This window comes from Scyliorhinus canicula, chromosome 20 (assembly GCF_902713615.1).
Source record: "Scyliorhinus canicula chromosome 20, sScyCan1.1, whole genome shotgun sequence".
NCBI classification, from domain to species: domain Eukaryota; kingdom Metazoa; phylum Chordata; class Chondrichthyes; order Carcharhiniformes; family Scyliorhinidae; genus Scyliorhinus; species Scyliorhinus canicula.
In genome coordinates this window covers 12,426,185-12,450,431 of record NC_052165.1, presented here as the reverse complement: position 1 = coordinate 12,450,431, position 24,247 = coordinate 12,426,185, and the positions used below count along the sequence as shown (strand labels likewise).

The following is a 24,247-nucleotide window of genomic DNA, read 5'->3' as shown; positions in this document are numbered from 1 at the left end:
AGGACCCATCTTCTCAACCTTGCCCCTCGCCTGAGGTGTGGTGATCCTCAAAGGGGAAAGCAGCCTACGGTCATCTGGGACCTATGGCGACTTTAACTGACCTTTATTGCCATTAAGCAGCAATACATAGCAAATATGAAACCTTAGATAAGTCCTGAGGTGACTGTTTAGAATAGGAGGCGTGCTGGCTATATTATGAGGCTCGGAAGTGAAGCCAGGTAAGTTTCATAGAATTTACAGTGCAGAAGGAGGCCATTCGGCCCATCGAGTCTGCACCGGCTCCTGGAAAGAGCACCCTACCCAAGGTCAACACCTCCACCCTATCCCCATAACCCAGTAATCCCACCCAACATTAAGGGCAATTTTGGACACTAAGGGCAATTTATCATGTCCAATCCACCTAACTTGCACATCTTTAGACTGCGGGAGGAAACCGGAGCACCCGGAGGAAACCCACGCATACACGGGGAGGACTTGCAGACTCCGCACAGACAGTGACCCAAGCCGGAATCGAACCTGGGACCCTGGAGCTGTGAAGCGATTGTGCTATCCACAATGCTACCGCGCTGCCCAAGGATGGGTAAGGATGGGTGCCGTGGAACTGCTGTGGCAGCGCAGTGATCTACCCAATAATAATAGACAGGAATAAATCTCCCAGTCCCTCCTTCCCCTATCTTACAAATCAAGCTGTCTGGACATTTAAATTAAAATGACGTAAGTGCAAATGAACGTTGGTACCTTTTTATAAATTAAACTGAACAGGGCTATTCTCATCTGCATTCCCAGGTGTTGGAGACCAAAGACAGCAGGATGTAGAAAGAGAGTCCTCACAACAAACAGGAGGCAGAGGCCTAAGGCAAGGTAGTACGCTATCTCGCGCTCATAGGTGTTTTTCTCGTTGTATGATGCGATTATTCGTCCAAGGCAGAGAGGCTGTACAGCTTTAGTGAATTCCTGTTGAAATCAAATGGAAAATTATACAAAAAGTATCAAAATTCACTATTCGCTAACACAAAACACACAGACGTTGATCCACATTGACTAGGAAACTTCATTAGTTACTGGTATTTTCATCACATCATCAGTTTGGGTGCAATCCTAGACAGTTCCTGCAGGCTGGATCTGACAGGCAAGCTTTCCATGGTTGGAATTCTCAAATCTGGAGCACTCACGGTCATCTGAGATTTTAGATCTGAGCCCCTCTCAGTCGACGATGGAAGACGCAGCATCTAAGTGCGTGTGGTGCGCTGGAACGGAGGGCACCAAGGAACAAACTAACTAAATATGTCCTCGGGTCCCAATAGCATAAATTAGGCGAACTGCCCTTCCCCCCATCAGGAATCCGATGCAGCTCAAATGTCCAAGTCTTGTCAATTTTGCCTTGCAACGAGACCCCCTCGTAAGTCTCAGGAGGGTGAACAGGGAGGGGGTGGGTAAAGTGGAGAGAAGGGTCATGGATGGAGGCAGTCGGGGGGGAATGGTTATGTGGGGAGAAGGGGGGTGGATGGAGGCAGTCGACAGGAGGGTGGTTGGGCTGACAGTGGCCTGCAGTGATGCCTCGCGAAGAACACGTTCTCCTGACTCCACAAAGTACAAGTATTTGTGAAGCTCCAATGAGAGTAAATGGATATACCAGTCCAGGTCAGAAAGGAACGAGGGGGGCAGCACGGTGGCACAGTGGTTAGCACTGCTGCCTCACGGCGCCGTGGTCCCAGGTTCGATTCCGGCTCCGGGTCACTGTCCGTGTGGAGTTTGCACATTCTCCCCGTGTTTGCGTGGGTTTCTCCCCCACAACCCAAAGATGTGCAGGGTAGGTGGATTGGACATGCTAAATTGCCCCTTAATTGGAAAAAATAAATTGGACTCTCTAAGTTTATATTTAAAAAAAGAAATGAGTGTGGGGGTTACTCTAGAATCTTTAAATAACCCGTGCTAATTTCAGGGGAACTCTGGGGGCTGTGTAGACAAATGGCAGTTCGTGTGGACCTTCTGGTCTGTTGGATTGACTCTCTTTGCACCTGTTATCCTTCCAATAATGATTTGCACACACTTGCACACAATCCTCCAACGGAGGACTGGTGCCTCATACAAACTGAGCATTGCTCACTTACTTGCATTAATAATAATAATAATCTTTATTAATGCCACTGGCAGGCTTGCATTAACACTGCAATGAAGTTACTGTGTAAAGCCCCTAGTCACCACATTCTGGCGCCTGTTCAGGTACACTGAGGATGAATTCAGAATGTCCAATTCACCGAACAGCACATCTTTCGGGACCTATAGCACAGACAGTGACCCAAGCCCGGAATCGAACCTGGGTCCCTGCCGCTGTGACGCAGCAGTGCTAACCACTGTGTTACTGTGCCGAAAAGAAAAGTAACCTTTTGCCCCGCTTATAACCTTTTCTTACCTGTTCTCCCACCTTTAAAGATCTACAAATCTCCCCCCGCCACCCCCCGGGTTTTCCTTTACTCTGTTAAGGACGTGTAGAGTGGCTGAAAGGGTGTCATAGCCATCCAACAAACAATGACTAAGATTGCTGAGGTACCACCCAAGGGGGAAGTGGCAGCGGCTCATGGGGGTCAAACCTGCTCTTTCAAGAGACAGATTTCACCCTTCCGCCCTTGCTCTGAAGCCAATGCCCCTCGCTGTTGCCTGTCTGCCAGCCAGGCCAGAGAGCTGCTTGCCCATGTCGAGATGGTGCACCCAGAAACTCAGCCTTCTCGGCTCAAAGCTGCTCCAGTGCATCCATGCTGTACCACTAGGGAAAGGCATGCGGGATACCAGGAATAAAGAGACGCACAAGGGCAATTTTTGATGTTTGCACGCAATGTGGCATGATTTAATTTATAAATTTGGTTTTGCACGATTCTTTCATGGCAGCTTTTATTTTTGCATTGAGGCCAAAGGGAAGGGGCAGTGAGAGAGGATTGGTGGGCTGTGGGAATGTTCTGCAGAATTGGCGTTGCAGTTATTGGAATCACACTTGGCTAACTTCTTCACCGAGAGCCCAGCAGGAAAGTGGCTGGGTAGATTGTCTCCATCCTTCCAGTTCCTCCTCTTCGTCCTCCTCCATCCTCAGCTGCACATCACAGAATCACAGAATCCCTACAGTGCAGAAGGAGGGCATTCGGCCCATCGATTCTGCACTGACCCTCTGAAAGAGCACCCTCCCTATCCCCATTATCCCGTAGCCTCACATAACCTTTTCTCACTAAGGGGCAATTTATCGTGGCCAATCCACCTAACCTGCACATCTTTGGGTTGTGGGAAGAAACCAGAGCAAATCCACACAGATAGGGGGAGAACATGCAAACTCCACACAGTCACCCAAGGCCAGAATCAAACCCGGGTCCCTGGCACTGTGAGGCAGTAGTGCCAGCCACTGTGTCACTTTGTTAATGCCAAGGGCTGTGCCCTTATGATGCTGAGATTGTGTAGTATGTAGCAGACCACCATGAATCTCGACATGTGCTCTGTCAAATACTCCACAGCAGTCCAGGCATGGTGCAAATGCATGCATGTGTTGTATATCAGAGTCATGAATCATCAACCGGTTGGCCTTGTGGAGCCTTGTCCTGCTCTGTGTGGCTTCTGTTCACTCTCCATGCCATGCTGTATTGAAAGGTGAATAGGTACTAGCGCATCCATATGTTTAACAACAGATTTGTGCAGAAGCCTTGATTCCTGAAAATCTCCTCTTGCACCTCCCATACTCTACACTCCCTGTAAACTTTTCCAACTTTTATTTGGAAAACAAAGGTAGTTTTAAGGGATTTATAGTTGTATTTGTGTACATTAGAAATAAGGTATAGTTTTGAGTGGGTTTAATTTCATGTTTCTGTGTCTTGAAGGATAAAACTTACAGTTAGAGTCATGTATTTTGTGTGGGGGTTGGTTAAGTTCCAACTGTGTTTCGATTGTGCTTAGAGAGGGCTATAGTATAAAGAATAAATAGGCCAGCATAGATGTGTGGGCATTGCTTCGCAACTGGAGGCCCTTGTAAGGTAAAAAAGCTGTTGAGTTTTAGTTTTAGCTGGATATATAGCATTTGGAGAGATGGCATCACGGAGTGAACTTCTCTCAACTCTGCCAGAAGAAAGACTGGACAGGATGGATACTGCAAAGAGGCAGGCTTTCTAAAGCACAAATTACAGTCCAGATAACCAAGGAATTGGGACAGTAAGGATTTCTTAAGATGACTGAAGTTAATGAAACAGAAACCAAGGTATTGTTCAGAAGAATTCAAGGAAGAGTAAACAAAGGAGTTAAACAGACAGTTGAAGTAACCTGATTTAAAGCTGGACAGCAGACTTCAAAGGTAACTCAAACATCTGATGCTATTTTAATACAGTTTGGGATCTGAAAGTTAAAGCAATTGTGAGCAATGTGTACAGCAGTCATGACAAAGAAATTCTAAATGGGCAGTGTAAAATCCTGGTCTGGATTCACTGTTAAAAGTGGATTGGAATCTTTGTTTAAAAAGTCATTTTTAAAATCTGGTCCAGATTTCAGAATGCAAACCACTAAGGGAAAGCAATATTTTGAGAGAAGATTATAAAGTGTGTTTTTGGGAGTTGCATTTGGAAACTCTCATGTGACAATCTGGGGAGGTTTCTGAGGAGAAAACCGTGGTCACTCACTTGGGTTCAGGTTACGTGGGTGTATCTGACCACAGACACTCTGTGTGCTTAAAAGGGACTTTGTGTTAATGGGACCATTATAGCTTGAGATTTATTTGTGATCTGTGTTAATATTAAAATCTATGTGGATTGCTTAAGAATGACTCAAAGAATATTATATTATAATCTAACTTTTTATGATTAATAAATGATTTTTCCTTGTTGTCAAAACTAATTAGCAGTCATGTGACTCTTCCTCCAGGATTTATAAAAAAAAAGGTTACGGCCTTTTGAGGCAAGATTCCATTTTGGGATCTTCCAGTCTCGAACATAGAACATAGAGTGCAGAAGGAGGCCATCCGGCCTATCGAGTCTGCACCGACCCACTTAAGCCCTCACGTCCACCCTATCCCCGTAACCCAATAACCGCTCCTAACTTTTTTGGTCACTAAGGGCAATTTACCATGGCCAATCCACCTAACCTGTACGGCTTTGGACTGTGGGAGGAAACCAGAGCAGCCGGAGAAAGCGGGGAGAACGTGCAGACTCCGCACAGACAGTGACCCAGCCGGGAATCGAACCTGGGACCCTGGCGCTGTAAAGACACAGTGCTATCCACTTGTGCTACCGTGCTGCCCCAATGTCTAGTTATGACAGCAACTTTGATCGTAACACTTTAAACATATGTAGAAAGCTACAAACACTTGCCAAATCAAAGCAGCCACTCGAAGAAATCAACTACCCACTAACCTTTAAGTAGTTGATGTTCCCTTTAAAAAGCACTGTTGTGGGGCCTTCCCTACTGCTGAATGCATGTTCAGCCATGCAAAGTTAACTGAGGGAAACAGCTCAAGTGTTGAAACTCCAAAATGACAGCGCTGGAGTGCATTCAGTGATGCACGCTTATTGATGTCATGATCTGCCTGTTCTGCTTACTTCCAAAAGGGATTCACAGCACTTGTGCTAACACCCCCAACAAAAGACGTCAAGCGTTATTCATCCCATATGCATGGACATAATTCTGAAGCACTTTAGTGAGCCTTTAGCACCCAATAAATGGGAGCTACCAAGCTCAATTCTCACCTCCTTTGTCTGACATGCATCAATCTTAAAAAGAAAAATAGCATATCCTAACCGTTATTCCTGTTAAGCACACAGCTGTTTCTACAATGTTTATTTTATTAAATCCAGTTCTCTTAGTTCTTAGGTAGAATATTACCACAAGAAGAAATTCTAGCCACTATGTTGGTTTATGTGACAAACATCTTAAAGTATAACGGGAAAAAGCTGGTTACCAAACTTGAATATTATGTTATACATTGGTATGCAGCTCTTATTGATGGCATGGTCACCCAGTTTGTACCCTGGACTTCATGGTAAATTGTAAAAGAGATACACAATGGTATATGGAAGGGAGTAGGATAACTAAGGAGAAAAAAGAAAATAAAAGTTAAAAATAAAGTATTGGGAACACGCAGCTGGTCTGTCAAAATCAGAAAAGAGAAATCACACATTAGCAGCTCAGTTGAACAAGGAGGATTCCACCCAAATCTATTGTTATAGATTTTGGGTGTTGCCTGACTTGCTGTGTACTACTGGAATCATCCATTCGTATCTGGTGGCAACTTAAAATTATTGTCACACGTGCAAAATCAATTCTAATCATAAATTAGTTTTGCCACAATTCACGCCAATTTGACAGGTTATTTATAGTTGGATTAGTTAGCATCTGTTATTGAACAAAATCTCACCACAAAATAAAGCAGAATTCCGTAAAACAAAAACCTCCAGAAAAAGCATCGGCGAAGTGCATTGACAAGTTTGGGATTTTTCTTTGAAGTTGCTAACTCTTTATCCCATTCTCTGCAAATAAATGAAAACAAGTCGATTAATTCAGATGCACAAGTCTTTTGGGGAGCAATGGGGATGTCTGAGATATTTTATTCTGCACAAGCATAGCCAAGGAGATTTGGCAAAGGGAACTAATTAGATAGCGAAAAAAAATCCGGAGCAGACTTTGAAGACCTAACCTTAGTAAACATCATAATTGAATGAAAGGTCAAATTCCAATAGGGCCACATTTTTGGCAAATTAAAAACACCCAACCATATATCACACCGTAGGGGTTTAATTATTTAAAAGGTCATGTTCAATGCTTATTTTGAATGTTACTGCGGGTCTGAAACCCAATGGCACAAATTGCAAGCAAATAAAAGCATTTGGAATTTTTCCAGTCTCTTGGAAGGAGAAATTAGAGAAAATTAGTTCCAAACAGCTTAGACTGCTTGGAAATGGTACACTTACTCACTGCAGGAACATTGGCCTCACTAAAGGACAGACGCTTCTGTTTAATATCACTATTTAATATCAAGAGAATTGATTGAGCATTAAATGTTCTTGTCAAAGGTCATAGAGTCATAGAGGTCGGCAGCACAGAAAAGGCATTTGGCCCCACGCGTCTGCACCGATCAATATCAACCTCCTAAAATTTCAATTCCCATTTTCCAGCACTTGGCCCACAGCCTTGCATGCTTTGACATCACAAGTGGACATCTAAATACTGTTACAGGGGATGGTTTAGCACAGGGTTAAATCGCTGGCTTTGAAAGCAGACCAAGGCAGGCCAGCAACACGGTTCAATTCCCGTACCAGCCTCCCTGAACAGGCGCCGGAATGTGGCGACCAGGGGCTTTTCACAGTAACTTAATTTGAAGCCTATTTGTGACAATAAGCGATTTACATTTCATTTCATTTCATAAGGATCTCTGCCTCCACCACCCTTTCAGGCAGCGAGTTCCAGAGTCCCACCACCCTCCTGGTGAAAATCGATTTCCTCACATCCCCTCCATGCCTCCTGCCCATTACCTTAAATCTATGCCCCCTGGTCATTGATCCCTCCAACAAGCAGAACAGGTTCATTCTGTCTACTCTATCTATGCCCCTCATAATTTCATACATCTCAATCATGTCCCCACCTCAGTCTCTTCTGCTCCAAGGAAAACAACCCCAGTCGATCCAGTCTCTCTTCATAACTAAAGCTCTCCAGCCCAGGCAACATCCTGGTAAACCTTCTCTGCACCTTTACCAGTGCTATCACATTCCTCCTATAATGTGGATTCCAGAACTGCACACAATACTCCAGCTGTGGCCTAACCAATGTTTTATGCAGTGCCACCATAACCTCCCTGCTCTTCAACTTTATGCCTCGGCTAATAAGTAAAGTATACCATGTGCCTTCTTAACCACTGTATTAATCTGCCCTGTTACCTTGGCCTGTTACATGCACACCAAGGGTCCCAGGTTCCTGCCATATATCATGTATTCCCCCTGCCTTGTTTGTCCTGCCCTCGTGCATCACCTCACACTTATCCGGTTTGAATTTAATTTGCCTCCGACCAACCCATCTATATCCTCCTGTAACCGAAGGCCATCCTCCTCACTATTTACCACCCCACCAATTTTTGTATCATCCGTGAACTTATTGATCAACCCTCCTCCATTCACGTGTAAATCATTTATATAAACCACAAACAGCAAGGATCCCAACACCTCCGGGACCCCACTGGACACAGGCTTCCAGTCAGATAAACAGCCCCTCTCCATCACCCTTTGCTTCCTGCCACTCAGCCAATTCTGCATCCAATTTGCCAAATTTCCTTGCATCCCATAGGCTCTTCCCCTTCACAATTAGCCTTCCATGTGGAACCTTGTCAAAAGCCTTGCTGAAGTCAAAGTAGACTACGTCGAATGCCTTGTCCTCATCTACACAGTTGGTCAGCTCTTCGAAAAATTCAATCGAGGTGGTCAGACATGACCTCCTTTTAACAAAACCACGCTGACTGTTCTTGATTAATCCCTGCCTCCCCAAATGTAGATTAATTCTGTCCATCAGAATTCTTTCCAATAGTTTCCCCACCCCTGAGGTTAGACTGACTGGCCTGTAGTTTCCTGGTTTATCCCTTCCTCCCTATCTTCCAATCCTCCGGCACCTCTCCTGTGACTGGAGGGGATTTGAAAATTATAGCCAGCGCCCCTGCTATTTCCTCCCTTGCCTCACTCAACAGCCGGGGATACATTTCATTTGGCCCTGGAGATTTGTCTATTTTTAAGCCTGCCATGCCATTCAGAACCTCCCCTCTCTCTGTCTATGTTACTTTTATCACAGTCCTTGTCCCTGACGTCTAGATCCACTAGTCCCTATCACTAGTGAACACAAACACAAAATATTCATTTAGACCCCTACCTACGTCCTCCGGCTCCGCACACAAATTACCTCTGTGATCCTTAATAAGCACCACTATTTTCCTAGTTATCCTTTTACCCTTGGTGTATTTGTAAAACAACTTAGAATTTTCCTTTATTTTTCCTGCCAGCATTCTTTCATGTCCCCTTTTTGCTCTCACCTAATTTGCTTTTTAATTTCCCACATGCACATTCTATATGTCTCTCAGGCTACTGCTGTTTTGAGCCCTCAATATCTGTCATAAGCCTCCCATTTTCTCCTGATCCAATGCTGCACATCCTTCGATACCCATGGTTCATTGGATTTGTTGGCCCCAGTCTTTTTCTTGCTTGGCCCTGCCCTTTCCATATTTCCTTCTTAAATGCATCCCACTGTTCTGTCACAGATTTACCTAAAAGTGTCTGCTCCCTGTCCGCTCTGGCCAAAGTTATGATCACTGTCTGCAAAATGCTCCCTCACTGACAATTCAGCTGCTTGCCCGACTTTGTTACCTAAAATTAATTGATTCACCTGAGGAAGGAGGTGCGCTCCGAAAGATAGTGTTTGAAACAAACCTGTTGGACTTTAACCTGGCGTTGTAAGACTTCTCACCCAAAATTAAGTCCAGGACCACCAATATCAGCGACCTTGGGTGATTGAAACTAGCCACGTATAAATATAAAAAAGTGCTTCATAAGATTAATTTGCTGCAGGTTGATGGGGAACAATTTTGTTATAAAACAATGGAAACATCCTTGTAAGAAACAGTCTCCCCACTTGAACAGTCATTCCTATCAAACAAACGCTATGGAATCTGGCAAGTCGTTGATTTCCATCAAAGGAATTGTGAGTATTCCTGTCAACAGAGAGGCAAGTTTAATAAAAATTTAATAGTGGCGTGGCAAGATTTAAACAGGAATGAATTACAATCACAACAACAAATAACGTTTCACTGAGGGGAAAGTAAGATTATTAGAGCAAGATGTGGGGCCCAATCTGCCTGAGTCACTTTAGCTTATTGTCTCAATGATTTACCAACCTTGCTATTTCCAATAAATTCAGTAGGCTGGTTGGGTCACCTGATAACCATGAAACACTGTGATACCTCCCCTAGCTTTGATTTGACACGCTTTGTATTCAATTCCCCTTTCCCCTAGCAACGCACCCATTAACTTTCGTGTCTCCATGTCTAAATAATGCTGTTCCCTGCTTTCCCATTGCTGTGCAACGTGAAGTTCATCTCAATTCTTCATTGTCGTTTAATGGTTTTTTCAGTACAAGATCTTGAACAAAAGCTGCTAAATGTTGTTTGTGCCATGCTTAGAATTCAACATAAATGATTTCAAACACAAATACACACAAAAATATGCAAATTGCATCTGAGTAATTATTATTTCCTAGCATGTGTTTGTATAACGTAGGTCAGAAGTATACAAAGGTCGGTGAATCTTATTTAGATTCCAGTGCTTTAACTAACAAATCAAGCTACCTCTGCCAGCACGATATCACAGAAATAAAATCTGCTAAGTATTCTCTTAATTTTCCCCTTTTTACTTTCCCAGTTATCCAAGCAATTATTTTAAGACTTAATTTTAATATATTTCCTATTGCAAACGGGCCTCAACGGAAATGATTGAAAGCTGTGTGATAGATTGTTCAGCACGTATGAAGGAAATAGAAGAGGCTGAAATATTCTTTGAATTTTAATTAGTCTTAATTGACAGGCACTACACCAGTTATGTTGACTTATTTGCAAAGAATCTGTTCTCAAAGTTCTCAAAGTTCTCAAAATGTCCTCAGCTGCTGTTATCTATTTCAGCCTAGTGTGACACTTGCCAATTCCTGCAAACTGAACCTTGATTCGTCATTCAACATTAGTAATTCTTTGTAATAAAAATAATTTGCTGTGAAATCTGTTTTCAATATTTATATAATTAAATCAGTGATGTTGGTTCATTTGCCTCTGTACAATTTATAACAAAACTTCATTAAAGGCAACCAGTGAAGTCATTCATGAAGACAAACAGTGCTGACCTTCATGCCACCGTGCTGCCCTAGCTCCACTCTCTGCCCTATCCCCGTGACCCCACCTAATCTGCACATCTTTGAACACTAAGAGACAATTTGTCATAGCCAATCCACCAAACCTGCACATCTTTGGACTGTGGGAGGAAACCGGAGCACCCAGTGGAAACCCACGCAGACAATGAGAATCTGCAAACTCCACACAAGACAGTCGCCCAAGGCCGGAATTGAATCTCGTCCCTTGGCGCTGTGAGGCAGCATGCAAACCACCGTGCCACCCTCTCTAAAGGTAATTGCCCCGGAATAGAAAGTAGCAAATATAATAATGATACTCAGGTCGAATGAAGGAGTTACAAAGTTTGCAAAAATAAATGCAGGGGAACTAAAAAGATGGTTATAATAGGTGAGATTTTAACTCATTCAAAACTCAGCCATTGCCGAGTTACAATTGGGCCGTATAAGTCAGCAAGTAGTCACTGTGTTCAGAAGGGCAAGAAGAGGCTCAAATCGGCATGAAAACAGGCTTCAAAGAAATATCTATTACGTTTCAAAATAATTACAGCTTTATGCTGGAAGGTGGCAATGTGAACGAACGTTATGCCACCCAATATTACATGCCAATCAACTGAACACGACCCTTTCTGCCAAAGCAAACAGCAGTAATTAAAAATCTCCACTTGGGGGCACAGCAGTGCTGTTACAAGCTAATTATGGCAATCTTAACTAAAGGCCAGTAAATTAAAAGCAAGTCTCTAACTCGCCGATCCATAGCAGGAAAAGTAAGGCCGGATGAGAAAAGGCAGGGAATGAATGAGGCATGAACATGGAATGCAAAGGACACAATATTATCTGAAGTTGTCAAAACAGAGTGAACATAGAATAGTGGAAATGGAGAGCTGGAGGCACAGATACTCCATTCACAGCTGGCATACGCCCCCCAGCACACAGCCTGCCACCCACTGAGCAGCTTTTCAACAGCTGCCACTAACTCGCTCACTCAGGACCTGATAATGCCCTCTCCCCACTATTAGTGAGATTTTCAACAGCTTCTCCCACTATGGAAAGACTTTCAGTATCTGGAAGTCTCATCTGCATAATAAACGATTGATTCCTGAATTCCACACTCACTCCTCCTCTCCCTCTTTCCACTCCCTCCCTCTCTCTCTCTCTCCACATAACCATCTTCAAAGTAATACCAGTGGGCACAGAGCAAAATATGATACAATTTCTATTGAAGGCAACAATCTAGGATGCAGAAAACTGGTGGCATCCTCACATTTCACTGAGCAAATTAATTTTCTGTTTAAACAAGCTTGCTCAATTTCTCGCTGAGCCCCATTGTTAGAGTAGCAAATAGCAAAGTGCTAGGACTGACACTGGCATGGGTCTTAAACGCTGAGTTGGTAAGGCATCAGTGATACTGCAAGGTGGTCAGAAATTTAGTTTTGTTTCCTTGGGCGCTAAGTGGGCTTTTTCATTCTAAAGCTAATTTTCCTGCTCATGGTGATGTGTTTTTTTTCCCTGACGTGTCCAATCTGAACGAGTAGAATAATACTTAGCTTTAACCTCAGGCAAATATTATATATGGCTGCAATAAAAACCCCACAATGGACCTTGCCGATCAAGTATGCCGTACTTGCAGATACATTTAAACTACTTGTAGGGAAATGTCATTCATATATGTCTGTAAACTAGTTTTAAGTAAAACACTTTGGGAGTTCCTATGGACATGGTGCAGTATGAATGCAGGTCTTTTTTTATTACTGCTTCTTAAAACATACCGCTTTGACCTAAAGTACCAGTCAGTTGACCTAATGTACCATTATGTGGCTTAGGGTCACATTTTGTTTACTAATGCTCCTGTGAAGCACCTTGGGAGGCATTATTCCATTAAATAAATATAAGTAGTTGTTGCTATTCACTGAAGTTATTCCGGGGAGAGAAGCTAAAGTGAAGCAAGTTTCATCGAGAAGTCAAGGCATTGTTCCAACCACGTTGCTCTCAATCAACACTTGCTTTTAATATACTTAAGTGTATCTTTTCTCTCTTCCAATCTACAGAGCACGCAACCTTAGTTAACTCATAAAACAACAACTGAATTCTCTTAAGCCAAAACGAAAGCAATTGTGCGTTTACCCTTCCAAACTGCAGCTTCGGTAATGCTTATCAAGAATCAATTAGTTTTATCAATTCACGTCGAAACATTTGCTCTATCCAGGGAAGTTGCCAATCCAATCCTTCATTGTTAGTCTCAAGACAATACCTTATAAACAACTCCCTGTGTCTGACTTCCATAAATCAGTCACCAGGAGTTATTCTATGATTATAATGACACATACATTGTAATAAATTATGTACTAAATTATGACGTTACAATTTCTCACCAACTTTACTTTTCCTTATCTGTCTGAACAAAATCATAAGCTTTTTGTTATCTGGGAAGAGGTAATCAAACTGATAAAGACACATGAGTAGTAAGTAGAATAATAAGGCAATGTCTTTTATATTTTTTTTAAAATGACCAAGAATTTTCCATGTTATTTGTAATAATGCTTAAAAACAAGAATCTGTGAAAATGGGACTGGCTAGCATAGAGGGGTGTCTAAAACCCTTCACTCAGGGGCCTAAGTTTGAATCTGACCCTGGATGGATCGGTGGTAAACTTGTTGTGCCTATCACTGAACCAGTTGTAGTTAAGCACCTTTGGACATTATGCTAAGTTGGCAGACTGTATAAATGCAAGCCGTTATTGTTATTGTTCTAATAGTCCAAAGTGAAATTAGTTGGATTGTCACAACTTAGCGACCTGTGGCCAGGAATTTACAGTGCAAACTATCCTTCAACGACACAGGATCACCAAAGAGAAATGGTCAAGTTAGCTGATGAAAGAAACAAAACACTTCACACTGGCACAGAAGTCCATATTCACTCTGATAACACCGTCCAGGTGCATCGCTGAACTGCAGCAGTGGGAGCTATCTAACTCGAATGTGACACTGCGCTGTGACACTGCGAGAGTGCAAGGGGGTCCACTCCCCAGCACTGACAACCACATCGTAACAAGCAAAGAAATCGATATAAAAAGCAGCACATGGGCTATCAAAATGCAGAAGAATTTTAAAAGGTCACTTCAAGGTGTTGGCAGGATCTATTAAACACCAAGCAAACAAACACTAAAACCTTTACACACAATTCACGTTACACTCCCAGGAGGGAGCGCATATAAGGAATTTGGATGTTGGCTCAGTTTGATTCTGTAACTATTGAAATTAAAAGTGAAAACATTGCATACAGCACATGTATTATTTTCTGACATATGTTCCTGGCAGGAGAGGCCCCCAGGTTGGTGTACAAAATTAATATTATATTCCACTTGTTCCCATCATATATTAATTTGGATAATTGAGAAGCCAATATTCATGCGGTTTTCTCTGATGATTTATTTGCATGTGTTTTGGGTCTTGTGAAATCTCCTTCAAATTGCCTCAGCAAGTATTTCTCAATTTCATTCAATGTTTTATGCATTTTCAATGCTTTATACAAAGGAGGCAGTGGTGTATTCACTGGACTAGTAATCCAGAAACACAGGGTAATGCTCTGGGACGCAGGTTCAAATCCCACCATGGCAGATGGTAACATCTGGAATAAAAAGTTTAATGAAACCATTGCCGATTGACATAAAAACCTCCATCTAACACCCTTCAGGGAAGGAAATCTGTTGCCTTACCTAGTCTGGCCTACATGTGATTCCAGACCTACAGCAATGTGGTTAACTCTTAAATGGCCTACCAAGCCACTTAGTTGAAGGGCAATTAGGGACACCCACATCCCACAAACAAATAAAAAATACGTTTGGTTTATCCCTAACTGGAAAATACTAGAACACAAGAATTGGTTACCCAGGAAAGAATAGTTTGTCCTTCTTTTGCGTTTATATTTGCTATTACCTTTAGTTTGGAGTGATACCAACATTATTTATTTTAACAATATTAATTCAATATTTCAGTCTCCATGATTGTATGGCACAGATTTGATTGTTAATCCTTTCACCACCATTACTTGGATGCTTAACTTTATGGAAAATTATGTGAAGATTCTTCGAGTTGAGGCAAGTTTCATGAAATTGGCCTGGATTATTCCCCAGTCGGAATCAGTGCCAGAGGAGGGCCGAGCAAGACTTCCACTTGTCACGTGGCCTTGACATGATCCAAGCCTAATTTTCTGGATCAAAACTGCAGTACAGACTCCCCGTTAAATCATCGCCATCAATAGAGAGCCCTCCAGTGCCAGCGAAGGAGATGCAACACGTCTCCCGGAAGAGGACCATCATCGTTTAGAAGTGAGTGATGTTCCCTGATGTTGCGAAAATGAAGACAAGTATAGGTCTGAGACTGAGCAGAGGCCTAAATTAGGTAGGTTTGAGGCATGAGGAGAGAGAGAGAGAAATGTTCACTAATGGACCCTTGAGGGCCAGAAAACATTCAACTGGCCACTTCTGCTACCCCAAGGTCTAGTGTTTCCCTCTTCTAGTGGTCCCTGGTATTGTTGGTAGTAGCAGAGCAAGGAAATGGAAATGAGTTACATTGGTGGGCCACCCCCCTGCTGATTATTACACAGGTGGCCAATGGGAGGTTGGGCTCTCTTACTGCTGAAGTTCAAGGAGATACATTTGTGATGACAGTTAGGAGTCTCTCCAGTTGATTTCCCTCCATGTTTTTGATTTTGTGCTGGTGTAGGAAAATCCAACCTATTTCTTATTTAACATAAATTACTGAGCACCATGTTGAAAAAAAACTTTATTGGCACAATTCTATGACATACCTTTCTAACATCTCAGAAAGCTCATCTGCAGAGTCGGATGAAGGAATCTGATAGATGTCTGACAGTTCCAGCTTCTGTCTGTAGCCTTTTTTCAAAATGGGTCTTGGCCATCTAAGGAATGTAACATTAACAGAAGTTTATTTGAATATAAAACCATGGCCATTGCCATGGCGCACTGGTACACAATATCAAATTCTTCCAATTTACATAGAGTTAAAGTTCTATTTATATGCTCATATAGCACACTGGACTAAATCGCTGGCTTTGAAAGCAGACCAAGCAGGCCAGCAGCACGGTTCGATTCCCGTAACAGCCTCCCCGAACAGGCGCCGGAATGTGGCGACTAGGGGCTTTTCACAGTAACTTAATTTGAAGCCTACTCGTGACAATAAGCGATTTTCATTTCATTTTCATGGTGCCTAAATTCTCACAAAACGGGAGTATCTGGATCCCTTGAATGCCAGGAACACACAAGTGGAATTTGTACACCGCAGCTGTCAATGGGTTTCCCGGGCTGAGGCCAACTAACTCTACTTCGACAAGGCTAATCAACAAAGCAGGTCATCCTCAGGGCATTTTTAGATGTCTACTAACTACTGAGCAGCATCTGTAGAGAGCTAGTTACTAATTTGTTTGCGCTCAAAGGAACTGTGAGAGATTACTGACCCAGAACTCCAAATCTTGATAAATGTTAGCAGAAGTTAGGAGGAGAGGTAGTGATCCTCCAGACTCCACAGAACTCTCCACCCCTGCATCGTCTCCCCCCTCTCGTAGGGGACTACCCGAGGGTTGTCATTGCCTTTACAGCCAGCCCTTATTGCTGTCGTTGATAGCAGCCAGTTGCATAGACTGGTGTGTCGAGTAACCTATCTGCTGACTTGCTCTCTGTTTCATACCCAAGTCCCATTTTTTACCAATATTTGCAAAAATAAGATGCTTATTGGTAAATAACATCATAAGAAATAAGACAATTAACAATCTTCATTTATATATTGCCTTACATGTCCTCAGTACATCCCAAATTTCTTCACGGCCAACTTTTGAAATGCAATCACTGTTATGGCATAGGGAAATGTGGCAAACAAATTGCAACAGCAAGATGACAGAAATTGAAAATAAAATGATTGACCAAAAAAAAAAGTTGATTGAATTTTGGTCAGGAAACTAGGAGAACCATTTGCCTTCCTTCAAACAGCGCAATAGGACATTTGAGATTCAGTTCAGTTGGCAGATTAGGCTTTAGTTTAATGCACTATAATAATTGAGCACTCCCCCAGTACAGCCCTAGAGTATTAGCGCAGATTATGTGTTCATAACCAGGAGGGAAACTGGAAGCCACCACTTTATGTTTGAGGATTATCAAATGAATCAAACTGACACGCGAACACAGACATAACATTGGCCAAGAGTCTCTGCTTCCGCAATTGGTGATCAGGTACAAATTGCATTCGTTTTTCACTCACATTTTGACTCAGTCTTATTTACATATCTTTATTAAGAATGATAATCTTTATTATTATCACAAGTAGGCTTACATTAACACTGCAAATGAAGACACTGTGAAAATCCCCTAGTCGCCACATTCCGGCGCATGTTCAGGTACACAGAGGGAGAATTCAGGGTGTCCAATTCACCTAACAAGCACGCCTTTTGGGACTTGTAGGAGGAAACCGGAGCACCCGGAGGAAACCCACGCAGACACGGGGAGAGCGTGCAGACTCCGCACAGACAGTGACCCAAGCCGAGAATCGAACCTGGGACTCTGGTGCTGTGAAACAACAGTGCTTCTTGGAAAGTAAATAAAATCTTTCGAAGTGATTGAGCAGCATTTTAGAATGTTTTTTAAAAATTTGCCTGAAAATACTTCTTGATATGTTTAAAAGTGGTAATCTAGTGCAGTTTTATTGATTCAACAAAAAAGTAGTTTATCATTAAAATGTGAATTTTAATGTATCTAGGCAGCCACCTGTAAATGTCCTGGCTTTAAATGACAGTACAAAACTTCAAAAGTTATACACAAGCATTTTCTAGACACATTGGGCCCTGCTGTGGTAGTTATATCCTTAGGAAATTAAAGAAGCATTAAGAAGGTACATGTTGGTGCCCTTGCATCTAAATAAATCACTTAAATTTTTAGAACTCTTCAAAGGCTTGTAAAAGGGCGGTTAACAGAACCTCACCATGGTGCTATCTGGAGGGGTGACCAATGTGGTCACAAGACTGGATTCCAGTGCATATTTTTCTATAACTCCCATTGTTGAACCACTTTTCCACTTTTGGGTAATTGCAATGTTTAAACTTCTATACATTAACCTGGATGCCAACATCTGTTACTCTGCAGTGTAACAAATGAGCGGAGGAGCGTCCTGGAGACACAATTTGCGCTGGAAATAATTTCAGTTTGAAATTCACCGATCATTTGGGCAGGTTTAGCAGACATTTGGGGGGTTTGCACTTGAAATAATAATAATAATCTTTATTATTGGCGCAAGTAGGCTTACATTAACACTGCAATGAAGTTACTGTGAAAATCAACACATTCCGGCACCTGTTCGGGTACACAGAGGAAGAATTCTGAATGCCCAATTCACTTAACAAGCACGGGCTGGATTCTCCGCCAGCAGGATGCTCCATTTTGTCGGCACCCTGGGGGTTTCCCGATGGTGTGGGGCTCTCCCACAATTGTAAACCCCATTGACTAGCCAGCGTAACGGAGAATCCTGCCGGCGGGGTGAGCCTGAAATGAAGGGCGGTGGGGCGGAGAAACCCGCCCCACATCTTTTGGGACTTGTGAGAGGAAACCGGAGCACCCGGAGGAAACCCACGCAGACACGGGGAGAACGTGCAGACTCCGCACAGACAGTGACCCAAGCCGGGAGTCGAACATGGGCCCCAGGTGCTGTGAAGCAACAGTGCTAACCACTGTGCTGCAGTGGCACCCAAATAAGAGAACAACCTAGCGGAATCTCTAGGCCCTTACTTATTAACTTGTTAACAACCTTGCATCTGCATGTAATTCCCATCAACCACTATTATAAAATCTTTTATGTCCCACATTAAAGTACCATCGAGTCACAGTTTCAGTCCTAATATATGTTAAAACGTCAGCAATATTTTAAGAAAATGTAAACACAAAGCGATTGAAAAAACTCAAAGCAGGTCTATAGAATCCTTACAGCAGGGGTGGGCAAACTACGGCCCGCGGGCCGCATGCGGCCCGACAAAGGTTTTTATGCGGCCCGCCAATGAGGTGCCCGGAATCATAACCGGCATTTTTGAAAAGTCGCTGGGGAAAAGCCGCTGAAGTAAATGCGCTTATTGAATAAGCGCATTTACTTCAGCGGCTTTTCCCCAGCGACTTTTCAAAAATGCCGGTTATGATTCCGGGCACCTCATTGGCGGGCCGCATAAAAACGCGCGTAGTGGGGTGGATGAGTGGGGCTGTCTCATTGGTCGGTTTAGTTGGGTGTGCAACCAATAGGAGTCCAGGTTACAAACAATAATGTTTGTAACCTGGACTCCTATTGGTCGCACACCCAACTAAACCGACCAATAAGGCAGCCCCACTCATCCACCCCACTACGCGCGTTTTTATCGTTGACTCGGCTAGGCTGTGCTTCTGTCAGCGTTAAGGATCAGCACAAGCAACTTGACACCTGATTTCAACAAACTGGTAAATGACTGCAGTCAGATGCATCATTCTCATTGACATTGTTCTGTTACTTGCTGAGTTACTTTGTTTTTCAAATAAATGTGCTTTTTTTTCTTTAAAGACCTTTTATTTTGGCCATTTAAAATATTAATTATTTTACTTAATATACTATGCGGCCCTTTAAAATTGTGAATTTCTGAATGTGGCCCTTGCACGGAAAAGTTTGCCCACCCCTGCCTTACAGTGTAAATGGAGGCCATTTGGCCCATCAGGTCTGCATCCTACCGAGGCCCCATCCCCTATCCTATCCCTCCAACCCCATCTAATCGACACATCTTTGGACACTAAGGGCAATCTAGCATGGCTAATCCACCTAACCCGCATGCCTTTGGACACCTAGGGGCAATTTATCATGGCTAATCCACCTAACCCGCATATCTGTGGTCTGGCTGCAGTGTGGGGAGGGAAACAGAATTAACTTTTCGAGCCCAACCTGACTCTTCTTCGGCACTACTTTCAGATAAGTAACGTAACATCTAATCCATCAGCATATTACAAATCTTGCAACTGCATCATTTTCCTGTTTATTCCACTATAAAATCTTTGGTCCAAACCTATAATAGAGATGGCCTGCTTGAAACTTGAGACGACTGGAAAGGGTGCCACAGCTCCATCCACAGCAGGAAGATGTAATCACGCTGTGGAAAATTTGCATTATAAATGTGGACACAAGTAAGGGCAGAGGTATGGCTTCAAAATGAGGGCTGAATAATGAGCTGCATTTTCTCATTCAACCCTAGCCCAGATTCATCTTCAGTTGATGACTGCGTCTGAACTTAATTCCCAGTGTACAACAAGTAGAATTAAGTTGCATTATGTTCACCAAATATTCTTTCTGCCTGTGTATATAGTACTTCGCCATATCTTCCTTTATCTATGCTGTCCATTTAAGATGCCTGACCACAGTTTAGTAAAAGTATTTTAAATGAACGGTTACACTTTAAGTGTGAATTTGTCTGCTCTCTTTACAAATGCTGACTGATCAGTTACAATGGTTTGATAGCTCTCACGTGTATTCTATCACTAATGTGCAATGATCTTTTCATGCATATTGACCTGTTCCAATCTGGACCCACAATTGCCAAGAATTGAATTCATATAGATTACTAATGAATTAAAGATAGAAACAAAGAAAATCTCTCAAAAGCGTTCGTTTATCCATATGTCTAAAGTACTATACATGAAGATATGGTAGGAACCATGCAATGTGAAGTTTTTAGATTCATGAGCGTAAAATTGTATTAATTGCAGAGATCTTGAAGATCCATGGTAATTTCAAATGTATATCACCTTAAAGCAGTTCCTAATGTGCAATAGTATGAGTATAACTTGGGAGGTTATTTGATGATTTGGTACTTTCAGCTGAATGCTCTTCAACATTAAAAATGAAACCATTCTCCTCACCTGAATGTGAAGTAGGCGAACAGCAGTGTATTTCCTTGCTGTTGCGTTAGCTAGTACAAAGTTCAAATAACTTAGTCTAGTCAGCTGCACAGCACACTTTAAAGACCAAAATCTCTATTATCATGGCATCCTTAAACATAGGAGACAATTTTATCACACTAGTGTGTGTTTTAAAATCCACTGCACTGACACAGAAACAGAAATTGACACCAGTTATGAGATGAAAACCATTTATCCTTCTGTAGGGTGAGACTTCCTTTTTAAAAATGTGTTCTTTTGGCTTCACTGAAGTCTTGAAATAATCCTTTCTTATACATATAGGGAAGTTGTTTCTATGCTTACATTGAGTGTCTATTGTGAGGGGAAAGATTTGTATATTGAAAATAGAGCTGGGGCAGCTCCAATGAACATAGAACATAGAACAGTACAGCACAGAACAGGCCCTTCGGCCCTCGATGTTGTGCCGAGCCATGATCACCCTACTCAAACCCACGTATCCACCCTATACCCGTAACCCAACAACCCCCCCCCCCCCCCCTTAACCTTACTTTAATTAGGACACTACGGGCAATTTATCATGGCCAATCCACCTAACCCGCACATCTTTGGACTGTGGGAGGAAACCGGAGCACCCGGAGGAAACCCACGCACACAGGGGAAGGACGTGCAGACTCCACACACAGTGACCCAGCCGGGAATCGAACCTGGGACCCTGGAGCTGTGAAGATTAGCTGTGAAGGAGAATGATTAGGATGTTCTCAACTTCACAGCTACTCCTCCGGGTACCATGCACAGAGAGGGGATTGGCAACTCGGGATTTGTCCACGCTTATGCTTGGTAAGTTACTGTAGTGGCCTGCCATTGATTTCTGCACTGTGGCTGATCAGGAAACTTTCCCGCTCCACCAGCAATTAGGTGTGTGATGCACTATCAATTACGACGAGACAAGAGTAGAATATAATCGAGGCTTTATTACAGAGAGATGTGTGGCCTCCTCCAGCACCTGACGAAATGGCTGCTTTTCGGAGAGCACACACATTTATACTCCGCCTACTGGGCGGAGCCAGTAGGCAGGGATCTACCCCTGTACCTGTAGTACAGGGGCCTTACCGTAATACCTATATATACAGTATAATACCACAGTGGTGACTACCACTTTCACCCCCTGTTAAAAATGAGTCCAGCGGGGGTGGTGGAGCATTATATACATACAGATTGGTTTTAAAATTACAGAGAAGGTTACAAATGTAGACGTTCGGGCGCCTTGATCTGTCGTCGAGAGCGCCGCAGTGCTGGTGGCGACTCCGGTGTCGGCTTGGTCTTCGGTGACTCCGGGAGCGTGTCAAAATCCTCTTCATCCCCGGGTGGGAGCAAGGGGAGGACAGATTGTCCTGGAGCGGGGGCTGCGGTGGGGTGCACTAGGGGGAGGGAGGGTGGCGCCGGGGCCGAGGGGGGGTGTGTGGGGACCCGGCTGGTGCCAGGTCCCTGAGGGAGACCGTGTCTTTGTGGCCGTCGGGGTACACTACGTAGGCGTACTGCGTGTTTGCGTGGAGTAGCTGTACCCTCTCAACCAACGGGTCCGTCTTGTGGAGCCACACGTGCTTGCAGAGGAGAACGGGTCCTGGAGCTGCCAGCCACGTTGGGAGCAAAATCCCGGAGGTGGACGTCCGGGGCAAGGCAAAGAGACGTTCATGGGGGCTTTCATTAGCCGCGGTGCACAGGAGCGACTGAATGGAGTGAAGTGCGTCAGAGAGCACCTCCTGCCAGCGGGAGGCCGGGAAATTTCTGGACAGTAGGGCCAGCTGGACGGCCCTCCAGACCTTCCCATTCTCCCGCTCCACCTTCCCGTTTCCTTGTAGCTGGTCGTCCTGCTCGAGGCGATGCCCTTGCTGAGCAGGTACTGGTGCAGCTCATCGCTCATAAATGAGGATCCCCGGTCACTATGGACGTAGGCGGGGAAACCGAACAGAGCGAAGGTGGTGTTGAGGGCGTTGATGACGGTGGCAGATGTCATATCGGGGCCTGGGACGGCGAAGGGGAATCGGGAATACTCGTCGACCACATTAAGAAAGTACATTTTGCGATTGGTGGAGGGGAGGGGCCCTTTGAAGTCCACGCTGAGGCGTTCAAAGGGGCGGGAGGCCTTCACCAGGCACGCACGGTCCGGCCGGTAGAAGTGCCGTTTACACTCCGTGCAGACCTGGCAGTCTCTGGTGATAGCCCTGACTTCCTTGATGGAGTAGGGCAGATTGCGGGCCTTAATGAAGTGGCTAAAGCGGGTGAATCCTGGGCGACAGAGATCGTCGTGCAGAGTCCAGAGTCGGTCCACTTGTGAGCTGGCACATGTACCTCGGGATAGGGCATCGGGGGGCTCGTTGAGCTTACCGGGGCAATACAAAATCTCATAGTTGTAGGTGGAGAGCTCGATCCACCACCTCAATATTTTATTATTTTTGATCTTGCCCCGCTGTATGTTATTAAACATGAAGGCAACCGACCATTGGTCAGTGAGGAGAGTGAATCTCCTGCCGGCCAGGTAATGCCTCCAATGCCGCACAGCTTCAACGATAGCTTGGGCCTCCTTTTCGACGGAGGAGTGCCGAATTTCGGAGGCATGGAGGGTGCGGGAAAAGAATGCCACGGGTCTACCTGTCTGGTTGAGTGTGGCGGCCAGAGTGACATCAGATGCATCGCTCTCAACTTGGAAGGGGAGCGTCTCGTTGACCCCGTGCATCGCAGCCTTGGCGATGTCGGCCTTGATACGGTTGAAGGCCGGGTGGCCTTGGCCGTCAGTGGGAAAGCGGTGGATTGAATGAGTGCGCGGGCCTTGTGCGCATAGTTAGGGACCCACTGGGCGTAGTACGAAAAGAGCCCCAGGCATCGTTTGAGGGACCTGAGGCAGTGGGGGAGTGGTAGTTCCATGAAAGGGTGCATGCGGTCGGGGTCGGGCACTAGTACTCCGTTCTGAGCCGCATAGCCGAGGATGGCTAATCGGTCCGTGCTGAGCACACACTTCTCCTTGTTGTAAGTTAGGTTGAGGAGTTTGGCGGTGTGGAGAAATTTGGAAAGGTTAGCGTCATGGTCCGGCTGGTCGTGGCCGCAGATGGTGACGTTGTCAGGTACGGGAAAGTGGCCTGCAGCCCGTACGGTCAACCATTCGATCCATCTCCTGAAGGAGCCCGAAGGAAATGTAAAGGCAGCCGTCCGCTTCAAACGCATTGTATGGGCGGTCCGCCTTGCGGATGGAGAGCTGGTGGTAGGCAGATTTCAGGTCCACTGTCAAGAAGACCCGGTACTGTACAATCTGATTGACCATATCAGATATGCAGGGGAGGGGGTACGCGTTGAGCTGCGTGTACCGATTGATGGTCTGGCTGTAGTCAACGACCGTCCTGTTTTTCTCCCCGGTTTTCACCACTACCATTTGGGCTGTCCAAG

General features: G+C 44.2%; 1 protein-coding gene across 1 annotated transcript in view; it reads right to left on the bottom strand.

Moving 5' to 3' along the window:
• cftr (CF transmembrane conductance regulator) overlaps nt 1-24,247 on the bottom strand; it is a 189,092-nt gene that overhangs the window by 147,465 nt on the left and 17,380 nt on the right. The window contains exons 2-4 of the mRNA XM_038781050.1: nt 15,694-15,804; nt 6,377-6,488; nt 739-954 (exon numbers count right to left, since the gene is read on the bottom strand). Of these exons, the coding sequence (XP_038636978.1) occupies nt 739-954; nt 6,377-6,488; nt 15,694-15,804 (439 nt within the window). The remainder of the gene's footprint in view (nt 1-738; nt 955-6,376; nt 6,489-15,693; nt 15,805-24,247) is intronic.